This window comes from Bombina bombina, chromosome 2 (assembly GCF_027579735.1).
Source record: "Bombina bombina isolate aBomBom1 chromosome 2, aBomBom1.pri, whole genome shotgun sequence".
Taxonomy (NCBI): domain Eukaryota; kingdom Metazoa; phylum Chordata; class Amphibia; order Anura; family Bombinatoridae; genus Bombina; species Bombina bombina.
In genome coordinates, this window is record NC_069500.1 from 483871284 (window position 1) to 483890844 (window position 19561).

At 40.6% G+C, this 19561-nt stretch overlaps 1 protein-coding gene across 3 annotated transcripts in view; it reads right to left on the reverse strand.

The window, feature by feature from the left end:
* Positions 1 to 216: 216 nt before the first annotated feature.
* The window catches only part of TPCN1 (two pore segment channel 1), a 235332-nt gene continuing 215987 nt past the window's right edge, over positions 217 to 19561 (reverse strand). For all 3 annotated transcript variants that reach the window (XM_053702163.1, XM_053702161.1, XM_053702160.1), the window contains 3 exons: positions 17207 to 17334; positions 1190 to 1270; positions 217 to 1093 (listed from right to left, as the gene is read on the reverse strand). In XM_053702163.1, the coding sequence (XP_053558138.1) occupies positions 995 to 1093; positions 1190 to 1270; positions 17207 to 17334 (308 nt within the window). In that variant the 3' untranslated portion in view covers positions 217 to 994. The remainder of the gene's footprint in view (positions 1094 to 1189; positions 1271 to 17206; positions 17335 to 19561) is intronic.

Sequence of the window (19561 nt, forward strand, 5' to 3'; positions counted from 1 at the left end):
CAACAATTCAGAGATCTACTGACCAGCTCTTGGAGATCTGTTAATATATCTTGACCTACATTTTGGACATAGCTGAAGCAGGGTATAGTTGATTTGAGTGTAAGGGGGAAATGGTTAAATGACTGGGGAAATGTCAATAAGAAAAAAAACTAAATCAGTCCCTCTTATTAGAAAATAATGTATTCCCCACATAGATCCATTGATTACACCAGTTGGTATGTTCAATAGTAGTTGGTATATGTTATAACAACCATTTAATTGCATGCTCTCTGTATCAATATCAAATATAGCTTTTACATACATTGTTGCATAGACATATTAAAAACAGCAAAGGCTACATTTTATTGCAATGAGTTTCATTTCCAAAACGTTAACAGCTGAAACATAACACAAACATAGCTATAAAAGTTCTGGTTTATTAATATCTTACAAATATAATATATTTTATCTAGCTGTGCATTAACTTCTTCTGTGCTGGAGATAACTATAGAGATGTATTCTTCATTACATTGCGTTTGACCAACAATGTGGGAGGGTACAAGTTGCCAAGCCTGATTGTCTTATGTAGGAAATGCCCTTCATTTGGGGGTTAAAAGATAAGACTGCATCAGGAGGGGCTTCTAGTCTGTATGGCCAAGGAGAACATATTGTGAAACACCTAAATTATACAGCCTGTAGTTTATAGGTGTAAAGCTTTGCTGCCCATCACCCCTGATGGAGCAAAGTAATTATTATAAATCAGATGAAAGGACAACAATGACTACATTAAGTCTCTTTTAAATTGTAGCTTAACATTTTCAGCTAGTTTTTTTAGGTGTTTTATCAAGAGTCCTTCATTTGTTTTTTTTTTATTGCCAGAGGTATGCAATCAACTTCGGTTGCAGCAATACTGTGTGCTAATGGCAACCTCTGCTTATGCTGGCTATAATAATGAGGTGTAAATGTTAATACTGGTCATTGCATAGTCAGGTGCATAAATGCGGTCTAAAAACACTCAGTTAACAGTGCGGGATCGAGGACGCAGGCCTCCAGGGGTAGGCTGCAGCTCCATCACCTTTGTCTCCTGTGACCGGGAGTGCTCCTTATACCATTCCTAGTAATAGATTTTACAGTAAGACATAGTAAGGACTGAGAAGACACACCACTGTAAAACAATGTTTTAAATACTACGTTTGAGTTTCAGTCTCACCTGGATTTCCTCCTCGTACATCTTCATGCTCAAATCACTCTTGGTCCTAGATCTGCGGCCCACAAACAGCACAGAGGAAGCCTGCGACAAACAAACACTATTAAAATAAGAAATAGTACTACTGGGAGTGGCAAGAGCTCTAAATTACAGCTTAGAAACAACTTAAAAGTAGATTCAACTGGACTGAAAATTAAAGGTAAATTTAAAGCATAAAAAAATAACAAATAAGCGTAACCATAAGATGCAGACACAAAGACAAAACTGAGAATGTACAAAGGAGCTGAAGTTTAAAAAACAAAAATGTATGCTTACTTAAAGGGACACTGTAACCAAATTTTTTCTTTAGTGATTCAGATAGAGCATGGCATTTTAAGCAACTTTCTAATTTACTCCTATTATCAAATTTTCTTCATTCTCTTGGAATCTTTATTTGAAATGCAAGAATGTAAGTTTAGATGCCGGCCCATTTTTGGTGAACAACCTAGGTTGTCCTTGCTGATTGGTGGATAAATCCATCCACCAATCAAAAACTGCTGCCCAGAGTTCTGAACCAAGAAAAAAGCTTAGATGCCTTCTTTTTTATATAAAGATAGCAAGAGAATGAAGAAAAATTGATAATATGAGTAAATTAGAAAGTTGCTTAAAATTGCATGCTCTATCTGAATCACAAAAGAAACATTTTTGGTTCAGTGTCCCTTTAATTTCTTTCATGATGGAGAGGTTATCGAATCTTTGATTACACTCCATTCCACTAGGAGGAAACAAAAACCCCTACATACCAGAGAAACCAGAAAAGCAGGAAAGAAAGTGGGGCAAAATAAGTTCTGCTGCCAACTGTATAGAAAAAAAGGGTGGGGCTTGTGGACTGTCATCATCATGAAAGAAATGTATTTTTTAGGTAAGCATAAATTTTGTTTTCTTTTATAAGATGGTGGGAGTTCACAAGGTCATCACGTGTGATCTTATACCCAAGCAGCTCCATATAGTTAAGTCAGGAATGTTACTGATTAGACATTGCAGCCCAAAGTACTTCCCTGCCAAAAGCTGCCTCTGAAAGTGTGTAAAAGTGTGTACATAAGACAAAGTAGCCGGTTTGCCTATCTGGTCTATAGAAGCTTCATGATGAAAGGCCCTTGCAAATTCGAAACCAAGCTTTAGAAAGCAATTGTACGCTGTACTTTCTGAAAGGCCCAAGAAGTGGCAACTACCCTAGTGAAACTAGCAGTAATGAGCTCAGGGGGAGTCTTAGTCCTTAAGAAAAGAATCTAAAGTAATAAGCTGTAGATGTATTTCCTTTGTGAGGTCCAAAGAAATGGATGAACAGAGAAGAAAAAAAGTCTAAAATCTTTTGTGGATTTAACATAGACTTTTAATGTCATGACTACATCTTGGTTGTGAAGTAGACACTTCCTAAAACTTTTATAAGCGAAGCAATTTATTGGTTGATAGTATCTGTAGAAGGTTTGCAATCTAAAGTTTAAAGCTCAGGAACTTTTCTGGCTGAAGAAATGTCTAAGAGAAAAATAAACTTCCAGGATACCTTGAAGGTCTAAACCATGCATAGGTTCAAATGGAGGGGCTTGAAGGACCCTTAAAACCAGATTGAGATTCCATAGAGAAGTAACTGGTTGAATAACTGAAAAGAATCCCGATATCCAGAACTTTGTTCAGGCCTTGATTATAACCAATCTTCTAGTGATATAAGACAGATAAGGCAGAAATCTGACCCTTATTACAACTAACTAATAAGCCTTTCTCCAGATCGACCTGCAGAAACTCCTTTGCTAGCACACCAAGATAAAAAAAGTTTTACAAACCTTATGATATATACACCGGGTGACAGGCTTTCTGGCCTGAATCAAGGTATTGATAACTTTATCAAATGAATCTCTATGGGACAGAACATAGCAATTCAGAGTTTTTAAGATCCCGATGAAAGAAAGGTCCTAGGGAGAGAAGGTCCTTTTTGAGAGGAAGACGCAAAAGAGGACTCAAGGACGTTTAAATCAGATCTGCATACCAAGTCTGGCAAGGCCATGCCAGAGCAATCAGTATTGCTGATGCTCGTTCTTGTTTGATCCTGGCTATCACTTGGAAAGCAACACGAAACAGAGGAAATAGATAAATGAGACTGAACGACCAGTGTACCACTAGTGCATTTATCACAGCCTGAGGATTTGAATATCTGGCACAATAGTGGGGAAGTTTGTGATTCAAGTGAGAAGCTATAAGCTCTAATTCTGGCAGATCACCATGTCTCACTATCTGAAATACATACTGGTTGAGACCACTTTCCCCAGGTAAGGATGCTGGTGAATGAGAAAGTCTATCTCCCAATTGTTCACTTCCGGAATTTTTGAATGGCTGAAATGGTGACGTTCTCCCCATCTTATCATATGCGACACGTCTTTCATTGGCATGGAAGTGCAGGTTCCTTGTAATATTGTCTGGCTGGAATCATAGGAACAAAATTCTTACCTGAGGTTGGGTCAACTTTGAAGAGCACTGAAGATTGCGCAGAGTTCCAGTATGTTTACTGGTAACTTTGCCTTCCAAGGAGACCAAACTATTTGCGCTCTCTCGGACCCCCAGACTGCTCCCAACCCTTTAGGCTGGTGTCTGTGGAGATCATTACTGGCTGAAAGAAGGGGGGCCCCTGAAAACAGGATTGGCGACTGCCACAATGTGAAGCACTGTCTGGTCCTAATAAGATTTTCTTAGATAAGTCCTCATACCACTATTGAGGCTTTGCCAATTGAAGAAGCCAAAGATGAAACCTGGCAAATGAAACTGTATCTGAGGTAGCCACCATGAGACCCACAACATTAAATATATTTACCAATGGAAGGAAAGTATTTTAAAGATGCCTGTTGTGGTTTGATGCTGTCTGGCTCTGTTAGTGCAGGTACATCGACAGTAAATGATCGACCCTAGAAATGCTACATGAGTCTGAGGGATTAAAGAACTCTTCTGTAAATTGATTCTTCAACTGTGAGTGCAAAGTAGTTGAAGAACAACTTGTGTGGGTCAAGGCCAATTGAAGAAAGGGTGCCTGCACCAGAATATCATCCCGTTTAGGAGCTACAGAGATGCCGTCAACATGGTTAACAAGGCTCCTAGTATTTTTTTATTTTTTTTTACGTTAAAATTTTTATTTAGAATAAGCGGACAATTAAAAAGAAAAGAGAGAGAGAAAAAAAAGGGAAAGAAGAAGAGGGAGAATTTACATGAAATTCAAGGTCCAAACAAGGACATTACAAGATAATTTCAATAGATAATATCAATATTGGTACACCAGGATCATATGACATCAAAGTAAATCAACTTCACCAGGTCTATTGCATGAATAGGGTTAAATAACCCCTCAAAAGATAACATTAGGTTTGAAGTGAAAAAATATACCTCAGGAGGGGGGGGGGGGGGTCCAGAGTAGTGGATAATCAAAGGAGGTAGGTCTAGATGATAAGCCGTCAGGAAAAACTAGGTATGAAGAATTGTCTGCGTCCAATCTTGTGGGGTTTGTGGTTTTGTGTCCCATAAGAAGGTAATATTATGAAAGACTAGCGTGTTTGTGGACATGTAATAGAGAAATGTTTTTTATGTTTGTTGTAGCCAATTTTGTATGAGAGGCGTCCTTTCCTGCTTCCATAGTCTTGGAATTAACTGTTTAGCGCTGTTTAAAATAATATGGAACAGTTTACCATGCAATTTAGAGGGAGGTTTTGGGAATATGTTAAAAAGGAAAATTAATGGGTCAAGAGGCCAGGTGCAACCAAAAAAATAATTAATATGACGTCTAATTTCTTCCCAATATTTTGTGATACCCAGACATTCCCACTATATATGGTACAGTGATCCTGTCTGGCTGCATTTCCTCGAGCACTTATCTGAGGCCTGAGGAAAAATGTGTTTCAAATTCGCTGGAGTTAGGTACCATTGCATTAGAAGCTTATAATTCATTTCTAGCAAAGTTGATGAGTGTGATGATGATGAGATGGACGTGAAAATGGAGTTCCAAGCAGATTGTTGGAGCTGATAAGGTAAGCAATTTTGCCATCTCCTAGTGTATGAGGATTGTTTCTGGTGGAGCGGTGATGGTAAGGATTTATAAATCAGGGCAATTGAATGTCGTGGCGGGACAGAGGAAGTGCAGAGAAGTTCAAATGGGGATCGGGAGCGGATCATTGAGGACTTTGATGCATTGTGTTGTAAGAAATGAGTGATTTGGTGGTAGTGTAACCAAGTCAGAGGTATTTCAGTCTCAAGATTTTGTATATGATTGAGAGGGAGAAGCTTGGGAGGACCGTCCATTATTAGGTAAAGGGGTAATAATTTGCAAATATCAGTATTGTTCTTTGTTATATACTTTTTCCCTATTAATAGGTCTGGGTTGTCTAAGAGCGGAGTCAAGGGTGAGGGGATAGTTGAGAAATTGGTGTATTGTCGCAGTACCCTGTTCCAAGTGTCAAATGTTTCTTTAACAATAGGGGAGTGGTTTATTGTTTGCGGTCTTAAATGTGGCGACAACCAACAGAGGCTACCCAATTGAGGGGTTTTGATTAGATCATGTTCTATCGAGATCCAAGTTTTAGCTATAGGGTTACCAAAGTGGCACCAGTCCAAAATTCTAGTTAATATGGTAGCAGTTCTGTAGGCCTGGAGATCTGGGACCCCCAAACCTCCTTGTAATTTAGGCAAATACAGAGTAGTTTTAGCGACTCTTGGGGGTTTACGTTTCCAAATGTAAGAATTGAGTATTGCTTGGAGCTGGGGTAGAAAAGTTTTGGGGAGTGGTATCGGAACCGTTTAGAAAACATACAAAAAATGTTGTGAAAGGCTCATTTTAAGGGCACTAATTCTGCCCAACCAAGATATTGGCTTAAGAAGCCAATCCTTAGTTAAGGTATGAAAATCTTGAAGGAATCTTTCATAATTAAGCTTGAAAAGCTGAGAAGGGTCTGAAGATAAGAAGATATCTAAATATTTCAGAGATTGGTTGGCAATTTTAAAGGGAGTGGTATGGGAGAGATGTGTAATATCCTGTTTGGGCATTTGCATGGGAAGTAGTTCCGATTTACTAAAGTTGATAGAATAATTTGAGAATTTACTATAAGTGTTTAAGCTATGAATAATGAGGGGGAGGGAAGATAATGGTTTTGGTATAAATAGGAGGAGATCATTGGCAAATAAAGCCAATTGATGTATATAAGATTCTATGGGAATCCCTGTTATTTGGGGGTGTTGTCTGAGGTATAATGCCAGGATTTCTATTGAGATAACGAAGAGTAAGGGAGATAGGGGGCAACCCTGCCGTGTACCATTCATGATAGGGAAGGGGTCCAACAGAATACCATTAACCCTAGCCGAGGGTTGGTGTAGGAGGTGTAGAGTTTTAACTGTGTTGTCCTTCGCATCTCTGCCCAGGATGAAACCTGATTGGTCCTGATGGATAATATAGGGTAGTATAGGGTTGAGTCTATTGGCAATGATTTTGGAGTATATTTTTAAATCGACGTTGAGTAGCGATATAGGTCTAAAATGGGCTGGTCGATCTGGGGATTTCCCTGGCTTTGGGAGGATGCTTATGTGAGCTTCTAGCATATTGGGAGAAAAAGGGTTATTAATATCAATTGCCTGGAATAGTGATAGTAGATGAGGCGCCAAAAGGTCCTCAAAAGTCTTATAATAAGCACCGGAGAAGCCATCAGGGCCTGGGCTTTTACCGGGGGAGAGGGATTTAATTGCAGCCTTAAGTTCATCAAGTTCTATGGGTTTGACAAGGTTTTCTGACATCTCTGAGGTGATTTGGGGTATTTGTATTGTGGAGAGATATGACTGACAGTTCATTTCATGAACTTTCTGACCTCTTTGGGGGAACAGGTTATATAAGGAGGCATAATATTTTCTAAAAGCTTCCCCAATTGATATAGAGTCTTCTATATGGGTGCCATCTTGCTGGATCAAATGGTGAATATAGTTAGCATTTTTTTAAGGGCTCTAGCAAGTAGTTTGCCTGGCTTGTTGCTCTCTGCATGAAATTTTTGTTTTTAAAAAAAAAGGAAGTTTTTTGAGCTTTAATATCTAGCATTGAATTCAGTGTGAGTCTACATTGGGACAATTTTTGCAGTAAAGCATCATCTGAAGGTGATAATTTGTGTAAATTGTCAAGGTGGGAGATTTGTTTCACTAGATCCTGATACTGTTGTCTGGATAACTAAGTTTTGAGAGCTTTAATTTTGATTAATTCCCCCCTAATTACACATTTATGGGCTTCCCATTCCATGTGGGTGGACACATCAGTTGTGTGGTTCTCTAAAAAATAATTCTGGATGCATTTAGTAATTTGTTGGTTAATTATGGGGTCTAGAATTAGTGTATTGTCCAGTTTCCACTGCAATGGTCTGAGTGGTTTGGAGGGCCATTTAAATGAGCTAAGTACCGCAGAGTGATCAGACCAAGTGGTGGGAATCAGACGTGCTGAGTTCAAATATGATAACAATAGGTGGTCTGTAAAAAACATAATTTATGCTTACCTGATAAATTTATTTCTCTTGTAGTGTATCCAGTCCACGGATCATCCATTACTTATGGGATATTCTCCTTCCCAACAGGAAGTTGCAAGAGTCCACCCACAGCAGAGCTGCTATATAGCTCCTCCCCTAACTGCCATAACCAGTCATTTGACCAAAAACATGCAGAGAAAGGAAAAACCATAGGGTGCAGTGGTGACTGTAGTTTAAATGAAAAAATTACCTGCCTTAAAATGACAGGGCGGGCCGTGGACTGGATACACTACAAGAGAAATAAATTTATCAGGTAAGCATAAATTATGTTTTCTCTTGTTAAGTGTATCCAGTCCACTGATCATCCATTACTTATGGGATACCAATACCAAAGCTAAAGTACATGGATGAAGGGAGGGACAAGGCAGGTACTTAAACGGAAGGTACCACTGCACGAAAAAAAAAACTTTCTCCCAAAAATAGCCTCCGAAGAAGCAAAGTATGAAGCGCAGACCAAGACGCCGTCTTGTAAATCTGTTCAACAGAAGCCTCATTTTAAAAAGGCCCAAGTGAAAGCCACAGCTCTAGTAGAATGAGCTGTAATCCCTTCAGGAGGCTGCTGTCCAGCAGTCTCATAAGCTAAACGAATTATGCTTTTTAACCAAAAAGAAAGAGAGGTTGCTGAAGTCTTTTGACCTCTCCTCTGTCCAGAGTAGACAACAAACAAAGTAAATGTTTGATGAAAATCTGAAGTAGCTTGTAAGCAAAAACTTTAAAGCACGAAACTCGTTCCAATTGTGTAATAGACGTTCCTTCTTTGAAGAAGGATTAGGATACAAGAATGGAACAACACTCTCTTGAGTGATAGTCTTGTTAGATACCACCTTAGGTAAAAAACCCAGGTTTGATACGCAGGATTACCTTATCCGTACGGAGGACCAGATAAGGAGAATCACATTGTAAAGAAGATAACTCGGAGACTCTACGAGTCGAGGAAATAGCTACCAAAAAGGAACTTTCCAAGATAAAAAGTTTGATATCTATGGAATGAAGAGGTTCAAACGGAACTCCTTGAAGAACCTTAATAATCAGGTTTAAGCTCCATGGCGGAGCAACAGGTTTAAACACAGGCTTGGATCTAACCAGAGCCTGACAAAATGCCTGAACGTCTGGAGTATCTGCCAGACGCTTGTGCAAAAGAATAGACAGAGTAGAAATCTGTCCTTTTAAGGAACTAGCTGACAACCCTTTTCTCAAAATCATCTTGGAGAAAAGATAGTATCCTGGGAATCCTGACTTTACTCCATGAGTAACCCTTGGATTCATACCAATAAGATATTTATGCCATATCTATGTTAAATTTTCCTAGTGACAGGCTTTCATGCCTGTATTAAGGTATCAATGACTGACTCGGAGAAGCCATGCTTTGATAACATCAAGCGTTCAGTCTCCAGGCAGTCCATCTCAGAAAAGTTAAATTTAGATGGTTGAAAGGACCCTGAGGTAGAGGGTCCTGTCTCAGAAGCAGAGACCATGGTGGAAAGGATGATATGTCCACCAGATCTGCATACCAGGTCCTGCATGGCCACGCAGGCGCTGTCAAAAACACCAAAGCACTCTCCTGCTTGATCTTGTGCAAACACCTCCGGAGGGAATTCCCACTCCCCCGGATGAAAAGTCTGACGACTTAGAAAATCCGCCTCCCAGTTCTCAACACCTGGGATATGGATAGCTGATAGACAAGAGTGAGTCTCTGTCCAGTGAATTATTTTAAGACTTCTAACATCGCTAGGGAACTTCTGTTCCTCCTTGATGGTTGATGTAAGCCACAGTCGTGATATTGTCCGACTGAAATCTGATATACCTCAGAGTTGCTAACTGAGGCCAAGCCTGAAGAGCATGGAATATCGCTCCCAGTTCCAGAATATTTATTAGAAGGAGGATCTCCTCCTGAGTCCACTATCCCTGAGCCTTCAGGGAGTTCCAGACTGTATCCCAACCTAAAAGGCTGGCATCTGTTGTAACAATTGTCCCATCTGACCTGCGGAAGGTCATACCCTTGGACAGATGGACCCGAGATAGCCACCAGAGAAGAGAATCTCTGGCCTCTTGGTCCAGATTTAACCGGGGGACAAATCTGTGTAATCCCCGTTCCATTGACTGAGCATGCATAGTTGCAGCGGTCTGAAATGTAGGCGTGCAAACGGTACTATGTCCCTTGCCGCTACCATTAAGCCGATTACATTCATGTACCGAGCCACCGAAGGGCGCGGATGGAATGAAGAACACGGCAGAAATTTAGAAACTTTGACAACCTGAACTCCGTCAGGTAAATTTTCATTTCTACAGAATCTTTCAGAGTCCCTAGGAAGGAAACCCTTGAGATTGGGGATAGAGAACTCTTTCCTTGTTCACTTTCCACCCATGCGATCTCAGAAATGCCAGCACTACGTCTGTATGAGACTTGGCAATTTGGATGTTTGACGCCTGTATCAGGATGTCGTCTAAATAAGGGGCCACTTCTATGCCCCGCGGCCTAAGGACCGCCAAAGCGACCCCAGAACCTCCATAAAGATTCTTGGGTCTGTAGTTAACCCAAAGGAAAGAGCTACAAACTGGTAATGCCTGTCTAGAAAGGCAAACCTGAAAAACGATGGTGATCTTTATGCATCGTAAAGTGAGGATAAGCATCCTTCAAATCCATTGTAGTCCTCTATTGACTCTCCTGGATCATAGTTAAGATGGTACGAATAGTTTCCATCTTAAATGATGGAATTCTAAGGAATTTGTTTAAGATCTTTAGATCCAAAATAGGTCTGAAGGTTCCCTTTCCTTGGGAACCCCAAACAGATTTGAGGAAAACTCTGTCCCTGTTCCTCTCTTGGAACTGGATGGGTCACTTACACAATGCAAGAATTTCTCTTTCTTTATCTGGTTTGCAGATAATTGTGAAAGGCGAAATCTCCCCTTTTTTTGGGGGGGAAGCTTTGAAATCCAGAAGATATCTCTGGGATATAATTTCCAATGCCCAGGGATCCTGGGCATCTCTTGCCCACGCCTGGGCGAAGAATAAAAGTCTGCCCCCTATAGGATCCGTTACCGGATAGGGGTCCGTTCCTTCATGCTGTCTTAGAGGCAGCAGCAGGCTCCTTGGTCTGCTTATCTTTGTTCCAGGTCCGGTTGTCTCCAGACCGTCTTGGACTGAGCAAAAGTTCCCTCTTGTTTTGCCTTAGAGGAAGTTGATGCCACACCTGCCTTAAAGTTTCGAAAGGCACGAAAATTAGACCTTTTTGGCCCTTGATTTGGACCTGTCCTGAGGAAGGGCATGACCTTTTCCTCCAGTGATATAAGCAATAATCTCCTTCAAACCAGGCCCGAATAGGGTCTGCCCCTTGAAGGGAAGTTAAGAAGCTTATTTATTAAAGTCACGACAGCTGACCATGATATAAGCCATAGCGCTCTGCGCGCCAGTATAGTAAAAAACAGAATTCTTAGCCGTTAGTTTAGTCAAATGAACAAAGGCATCAGAAACAAAGGAATTGGCTAGCTTAAGTGCTCTAAGCTTGTCAAGTATATTCATCCAATGGAGTCGCTACCTGTAAAGCCTCATCCAGAGACTCAAACCAGAACGCTGCAGCAGCAGTGACAGGAGCAATGCATGCAAGGGGCTGCAGGATAAAACCTTGTTGAATAAACATTTTTTATCCATTGGATCTAAAAAAGCACAACTGTCCTCGCCAGGGGTAGTGGTACGCTTAGCTAGAGTAGAAACTCTTCTCTCCACCTTAGGAACTGTCTGCCATAAGTCCCGTGTGGTGGCATCTATTAGAAACATTTTTCTAAAAATAGGAGGGGAAGAGAACGGCACACCTGGTCTATCCCATTCCTTATTAATAATTTCTGTAAACCTCTTTAGGTATTGGAAAAACATCAGTACACACCGGCACTGCATAGTATTTATTCAGTCTACACAATTTCTCTGGCACTGTGATTGTAACAGTCATTCAGAGCAGCTAAAACCTCCCTGAGCAACAAGTGGAGGATCTCAAGCATAAATTTTAAATGTAGAAATATCGGATTCAGGTTAAATCATCTTCCCGGAGTCAAAAATATCACCCACAGACTGAAGCTCCCCTCAGCTTCTGCATATTGTGAGGCAGTATCAGACATGGTTCTTAAAGCATCTGTACGCTCTGTATCTACCCCCAGAGCTATCTTGCTTTCTTTTAATTTCAGGTAGTCTGACTAATACCGCTGCCAGAGTATTATTCATAACTTTCGCCATATCTTGTAAAATAAACGCTATGGGTGCCCTTGATGTACTTGGCGCCATTTGAGCGTGGCGCCATTTGAGCTTGAATCCCTGAAGCGGGAGTCGAAGAGTCTGACACGTGGGGAGAGTTAGTCGGCATAACTTCCCCCTCAACAGAATCCTCTGGTAAAATAAACGCTATGGGCGCCCTCGATGTACTTGGCTCCATTTGAGCGTGAGTCCCCGAAGCGGGAGTCAAAGGGTCTGACACGTGGGGAAAGTTAGTCGGCATAACTTCCCCCTCGACAGATCTTAACATGAAATCAGTACATTTGGTATTGCTTAACATGAAATCAGTACATTTGGTACACATTCTAAGATGGGGTTCCACCATGGCTTAAAAACATAATGAACAAGGAGTTTCCTCTATGTCAGACATGTTTGTACAGACTAGTAATGAGATTAGTAAGCTTGGAAAACACTTTAAATCAAGTTAACAAACAAATATAAAAAACGTTACTGTGCCTTTAAGAGAAACAAATTTTTATCAAAATTTGAAAAACAGTGAAAAAAGGCAGTAAATTAAACGAAATTTTTACAGTATATGTAATAAGTTAACAGAGCATTGCACCCACTTGCAAATGGATGATTAACCCCTTAATGCAAAAAACAGATCAAAAAAACGACAGACGTTTTTTAACAGACACAACAAACTGCCACAGCTGTGCTGTGTTATACCTTCCCCATAAACGATTTTGGAAGCCTTTTTAGCCCTTTAGAGATGTCCTATGGTATTCATGGGACTGCTGAGGGAAGCTGGATGATTCATTTTGTAATTTTAACTGTGCAAAAAAAATGAAAATAGGCCCCTCCCACTCATATTACAACAGTGGAAAGCCTAGTCAGGAACTGTTTCTAAGCAAAATCTAAGCCAGCCATGTGGAAAAAAACTAGGCCCCAATAAAGTTTTATCACCAAAGCATATATAAAAACGATTAAACATGCCAGCAAACGTTTTATATTGCAAATTTATAAGAGTATATAACTCTGATAGTAAGCCTGATACTAGTCGCTATTAAATCACTGTATTTAGGCTTAACTTACATTAATCCGGTATCAGCAGCATTTTCTAGCAATTCCATCCCTAGAAAAACTTATAACTGCACATACCTTATAGCAGGATAACCTGCACGCCATTCCCCCTCTGAAGTTACCTCACTCTTCAGACATATTTGAGAACAGCATTGGATCTTAGTTACTTCTGCTAAGATCATAGAAACACGCAGGCAGATTCTTCTTCTAAATGCTGCCTGAGGTAAAATAGTACACTCCGGTACCATTTAAAAACAATAAACTTTTGATTGAAGAAAAAACTAACTATCTTACACCACTTTCCTCTTACTACCTCCTGAGAGCTTGCAAGAGAATGACTGGTTATGGCAGTTAGGGGAGGAGCTATATAGCAGCTCTGCTGTGGGTGGACTCTTGCAACTTCCTGTTGGGAAGGAGAATATCCCATAAGTAATGGATGATCCGTGGACTGGATACACTTAACAAGAGAAATATAATCTAAACGTGAATAAGATTTATTAGGACTGGAGAAAAAGGTATAGTCTTTTTTTAACAGGTTGAGTTGACGCCATGTGTCATGTAGATTTAGTAAGTGGAGGTTTTGCCATATTTGTTTAAGAAATTTGCATCTTATTTTGATTGATGGGTTAGAACTATCCATATGTGGGTCTATTGGTATGTTAAGATCTCCACCCAGGATCAGTGCACCCTTCTTAAATAGGAGAGTTGAGTCTATAATGGAGCGGAAAAATTTGTTTTGGGAAGAATTAGGGGCATATATATTGACAATAGTAATGGGTTTGCCGTGAAGTATGCCTGTCAAGCTTAAGTAGCGTCCCTCACTGTCGGTATCTATTTGCGATATCTGTAAGGGTAAGGCTTTGTGGATTAGGATGCTGACTCCATTGATCTTTTTAGTGGGATGACAGCTATGATAGTGTGTTGGATAGTGGGGGGAAAAATACTTAGGTATAGAGGATTTTTTAAAATGGGTCTCTTGTAGTAACAAGATGTCATATTTGTTGTGTTTGTAGTCTTGAAAAGCCCGGGATCGTTTCACTGGAGAGTTAAACCCCTTGACATTTTGTGTTAGGATAGATATTAATTGCGTAATATCATCAGTCATTTTATGTCTGTGAAAGGAGGTAAAATTGGGCGGACCTAGTAGATCCTGCAGAAATAAGTGAGAAAGGTGGTGTGTGTACCATTTCATGTAAACAAAGGGAAACAGAATAACAAAATAACAACAATAAAAACATTTGAATAAGATATATCTTATTAGAAAACATACTAGTATTAGTATAAACTGTGTGAATCATGAGATTCCAATAACTAATAAACAACAAGAAATACCCTAATAGAGGGTGTAAACCTGATCCCATGGGATCTAGTGTAAGAAGGTAGTTAAGTTCCCACTAAGGGGGATGAGCATATAAACAGCATTTCAACAATATATTAAAGTGACAAACCAGGGCCAGAGTAAACGAGTCACCCTTTGACCTGTATTCCTATGAGAGGTGGGGATGAGGGGTGAGGGGGTCAAACATTTAGCTTATTTACCACTCCTGGAGATATAATAAGTAGGTTTTAAATTATGAAGTGGTAAGAACATTAGAAGATCTCTAGGGGCGAACAATATAACAATTCTAAATAAACAGTAGCAACAGAGTATTAAAAAACATAAATGAGTTTTATATAGAACCTGAGTCCAGGATGTATCTTGTAGGGCATGTTCGATTGCAGTCTATGTCGATAGGAGTAAAGTCCAGGCAGTCCCCACTTGTCTTGGAGTGTATGGATTCAAAAGTGAATCAATAAAACAGTCAGCCAACAAACCATAGTAGGGAGACCATTCAAGTGATAGATGTGTCGCGAGCCTTGCGCTTCTTGTATTGTACTGTGTGCCAATTATCTCTTTGTGGCTTGGGCTTGCTCTGTAGTTGAGATGGGTTATCCGTCGACTGAGGCAGATTTGGGGGGGGGGGGATCTATCTGAAGATCCGAACAGAAATCCTCCGCATCCTCAGGGTCTTTGCAGGTGAGCCTTTGTCCCTCCTTGATGACTATGAACTATGGAACACGGAAAACCCCATCTATAGGGAATAGAAGCCTTTCTGAGGTGTGAGGTCAAAAATTGAAACTCCTTTCTGCGCATTAGAGTGTGTGGTGCTAAATCTGGAAAGATTTGTATTAACTTGTCTTGGAATTTGATGGCTTTGTGTTTTCTTGAGTATTGAAGTATCTCTTCTTTCTGCTTGTAATCTTTAAAGCGTATGATCACGTCTCTTGGATTTTCGTTATCAGAAGGCTTAGGCCATAGGGCTCTGTGGGCCCTGTCCACAGCCACCGGGCATTCAAATTCAGATCCTTTGAGAAAGTTGAATAGTTCTGCTAAATAAGTAGAGAGAGAGGGATGCAAAATAGCTTCTGGTATTCCACAAATTCTAAGATTGCATCTGCGCTCTCTATTTTCAAAGTCCTCCAATTTATCATGTAACTGTAAAATTGCAGTTTCTTGTCCCTTGATCATTTGTTGCATGGTGGACATTTCATTTTGGGAGGATTCCATTTCTTCTTCAATATAGGTTACCTTATTGCCCAGCTCAGTGAGCTCTTTTCGAAAAGCTAGCAATCTCCTCCTTTATACATTGTCGTACTTGGAGTATAAGTGAAGAGAAGTCATTCTTTGACGGTAGGGATTCCAATAGAGTTTTAGTGACCTGTATAGGTTCATCTGTGCTTTCGTCTCAGTGATCTGATGCCAGAGAGGAGGATCTAGATACTGCTGGAGGATCTTTATTAATGGCTCTGGATCTAGATTCTGTAGCTTTAAAGAAGGATTCCTGTATGGGTGTATTGTTAGACGGGAGTTTCATACATTATGTCTACTGACCAAGATTTGAGCCATATCGTCTTTGACAAAACAGCCATAGCAGCACTCTACATATTAATGTGTATTTCAAATTCTGTATCCTTAGGAGATTTATGCGATTCCGGGTCTCCTCCAGAGATGATTTAGTGCAATGTTTCTCAACCGTGGTCCTCAGTACCCCCAACAGGCAAGGTTTTCATTATAGCTGAATCAGTGCACAGGTGAAGTAATCAGCTGAGCAGTAACACCATGGTTACTAACCTGCTCTCGCCCATAAGCTGATTATTTCAGCTGTGCACTAGTTAAGCTATAATGAAAACCTTGCCTGTTGGGGGTACTTGAGGACTGCAGTTGAGAAACAATGCTTTAGTAGACATAAGCTCTGAAAGGTTCTCACCACACTGACTGCTAGTTTAAACATAAAACATGCCAATTGAAAGGATCGTCTGTGAAAGCAATCTGTCCATAGGATCCCTGAAAGTGGTACTATCCTGTCCATGCTGTATATAATGCAAAACTATATTGCTGTTATATTGGAACCTCAGTTTTAAAAGAACATTAATATGCTCACAAAGGCAGCTGTAGTAATCTTAGCGCTATATGAGAAACACTATAGCTATTTATGGGCTTAATGGCATGGCAATAATCTGTTAATAGACCTTATATTTGCCTACAGCAATATAGTTTTGCATTTTATATACAGCATATTTAACATATCTTATGAGAGAATAAGGAAATAAAAGTACTGCAAGTTAATATTGGTTTGCACATAACATTTAGTGCAACATTCGGTAAAATTGTAACAAATGTATTAATTTATTATAAATATTGCCTTAGTGGAGTTGCAAACTTTTAATCATGCATATGATCAGTTTTCCTAGTAATGCAGTATAATGTTAGCAATCTGTGAACAAACGAATAAAGTAATGTTATACTAATATAGAGGTATATTAAATACATTGAACGGAAGCACTAATTTAACATTTCTGCTAATTTTAATCTTTTTACCCATTATTTTTTATAATAAAGGTTATGGTTCTCGAATTGGTTGGAGAACCTTATCATCGATGTGTAGGTCAGCACTTCAGAATTCACCTCACGCCATAATTTGACTGAGGGTTTCTGCGAGATTTGGAGGGATTAAAGCTCTGGTATGTAGGGGTGTTTTTGCCTCCTTATAGTGAACTGGAGTGTAATCTCACATGTGATGACCTTGTGGACTTTCATCATCTTATGAAAGAAATAAAACAGCAGAGAAGACAAAATAATAAACACAAAACAAGAGATTTGGTTGGCTGAAAAAGGCAAGACTTGCATACCTCTTTAGATTGAAGATGAGAAAGCAGTTTGCGTAGCTGGGTTTTCTCATCGCTGCTCTTGGTTTGTCTAAGAATCAGAGTTAGCTCCTCTCTCCCGACCTCCATCTCCAGCGTGATTCCCTTCTCATCTATGGAGAGAGAGTTGGACAAACAAGAAATGTCACAGGAATTGATTTAATACTCCCAAGGTTATATCAAATACACCACACATTGTTCATAAGAAATATAATCCATCATTCTGGCTTTGCGGATAAACGAATCATGTATGCTTCAAGACTTCAAGAATGTGAGACAAAAGAAAAACATCATTTATGCTTACCTGATAAATTAATTTCTTTCACAGTGGTTAGTCCACGATCCATTACTCCTGGGAATTACTCTTCCCTGCCACAAGTAGGAGGCAAATATTCACAAACCCTAAGAGCTCTATAAAATCCCTCCCACATGAGGACTTCCGGTGGGCGGGCGCTGTGAATGGAAGCAGGGGAAAGGAGCTCCGGACCTTAAGCCACTGTAACTTAATAAACCCTATAGTATTAGCCCAGAACTAGCCACACTCCTTGGCAGGGGTCATCTACTCCTGTCCGGAGCGACATCGACATCGGCAAGGAGTCTATCACCTGACTCCCCCACCGCGGAGCACCGCTTGAAAGAAGAAGAAGAAGGAGAGTGGCGGCAGAAAGCCGTCCTGTAGCAACCCAGGATTCAAATCGGAGGGCAGCGACAGAGTCACAAATCACCTACCAGTGACCTCAGGTGACAAAGACAGGCAGGTCCGGTCGAGAGGGTGAGTCTGAGCTTTGGCGGCAAAACGCCATCTTGCCTTACCGGAGGGGAAAGAGAAGGAGAGTGACGCACATACAGCACAGTGAACTCTCCAGCAAAACAAAGTTAAATCCCAGGGGCAAAATTACATTAATAGGCTGGGCATGGAATAACGCAGCTTATAATACCCAGAATAAAAATAGCAGGCCCAGGCTTAGACTCCTCACTGAGTTCACAGGCATGGCACTTCTCTTTAATTACAAGTAATACACAAGCAGAAGAATCCAGCAGACCAGTGCCAGCATTAAGTAACTGACATTTCTCGGCCCAGCTGCTGCAGGATCTGTAAAGTAAACTACTACTAGCAAGTGGGGCATAATTGCTGGGAGAGAGGGATAAAGCGATAGATAAAGAAGCATTACAAGTGAAAGTTTGGCTACTAATCCCATACCCCCTATAGCTGAGTGATTGAACTGATAGGAACAGCTCTGACCATCTGTTCCCCTGACATCTTCTAGAGGCTCTACAGATATAAACACACAGATAAAGCATAGAGGCCCCGGTGTACAGGACTCAATCCATCATTGAACACAAGAATCTGCCCAATACCGGCTGGGGGGATATCCTCACCGCTCTCTCTGATACCTTTATATAATTATCCAGTGACTGAGGAGGGGACACCGCTCCCAGCCGCAATGCAAGGCTAAATCAAATGGGCATATCCCCCCCCCGCTCACCCACCGCTTATGGAATCTTGCTAGATACCCTAGGAGACCTGGTACCTTCAGACCTGGCTACCATTACCCACTTAATTTTCACCCTTCAGTAATGGTGTCACTTCAGTAAAGGAGACATTTCAGTAACGGTGCCATCTTTGCAGCGCACAGTTGGAATAGCAACTGTGAACCCCCCGGAACTGTATGCAAAAATATTACGACTCTTACTCCAAAAAAACAGACACAATGACAAACAGATTGAAGAATGCAAATAAGAAAAGACACCAGTCAGAGCACCAACAGGCTTCAGGGCAGGTTGAAGATGTGTCACCAATCAGCCTCATGGACACCCACCCAATTGTTACCCAAATCTCAGCATTATTTCTACCAAAGATTGAACAGCTTCAGACAGGCATGGACTCACTCACAGCAGAGGTTAAATCTTTTAATGGTAGATTGACACAGGTGGAGCAGAAGGTAGCAGATGGGGAAGCTCGTCATAGGGAAACTACAACTCAGGTTCACACCCTACAACAGCAGAACGAACGGCTGTGGGCTAAGATAGATGACCTGGAAAACAGGTCACGCCGTAACAATTTGAGGATAGTGGGGGTCTCTGAGTCACTCCCAGGCTCCCAACTAATTGAGTTTGCAGAAAGAACCCTGCCGGGACTGCTTAACATCTCAAAAGAGTATTTACCCTACACAGCAGAAAGAGCACACAGGGTGGGTGACCAGAGGAAGCAAAGCGAAAACAACCAACCACCAAGGCAAGTCATGGTGAAATACCTCAACTTTAAAGATAAAATATCTATCCTACAAGCATACAGGAAAGCTCCAACGCTAGAATACAACGGAAAAAGAATCTACCTGT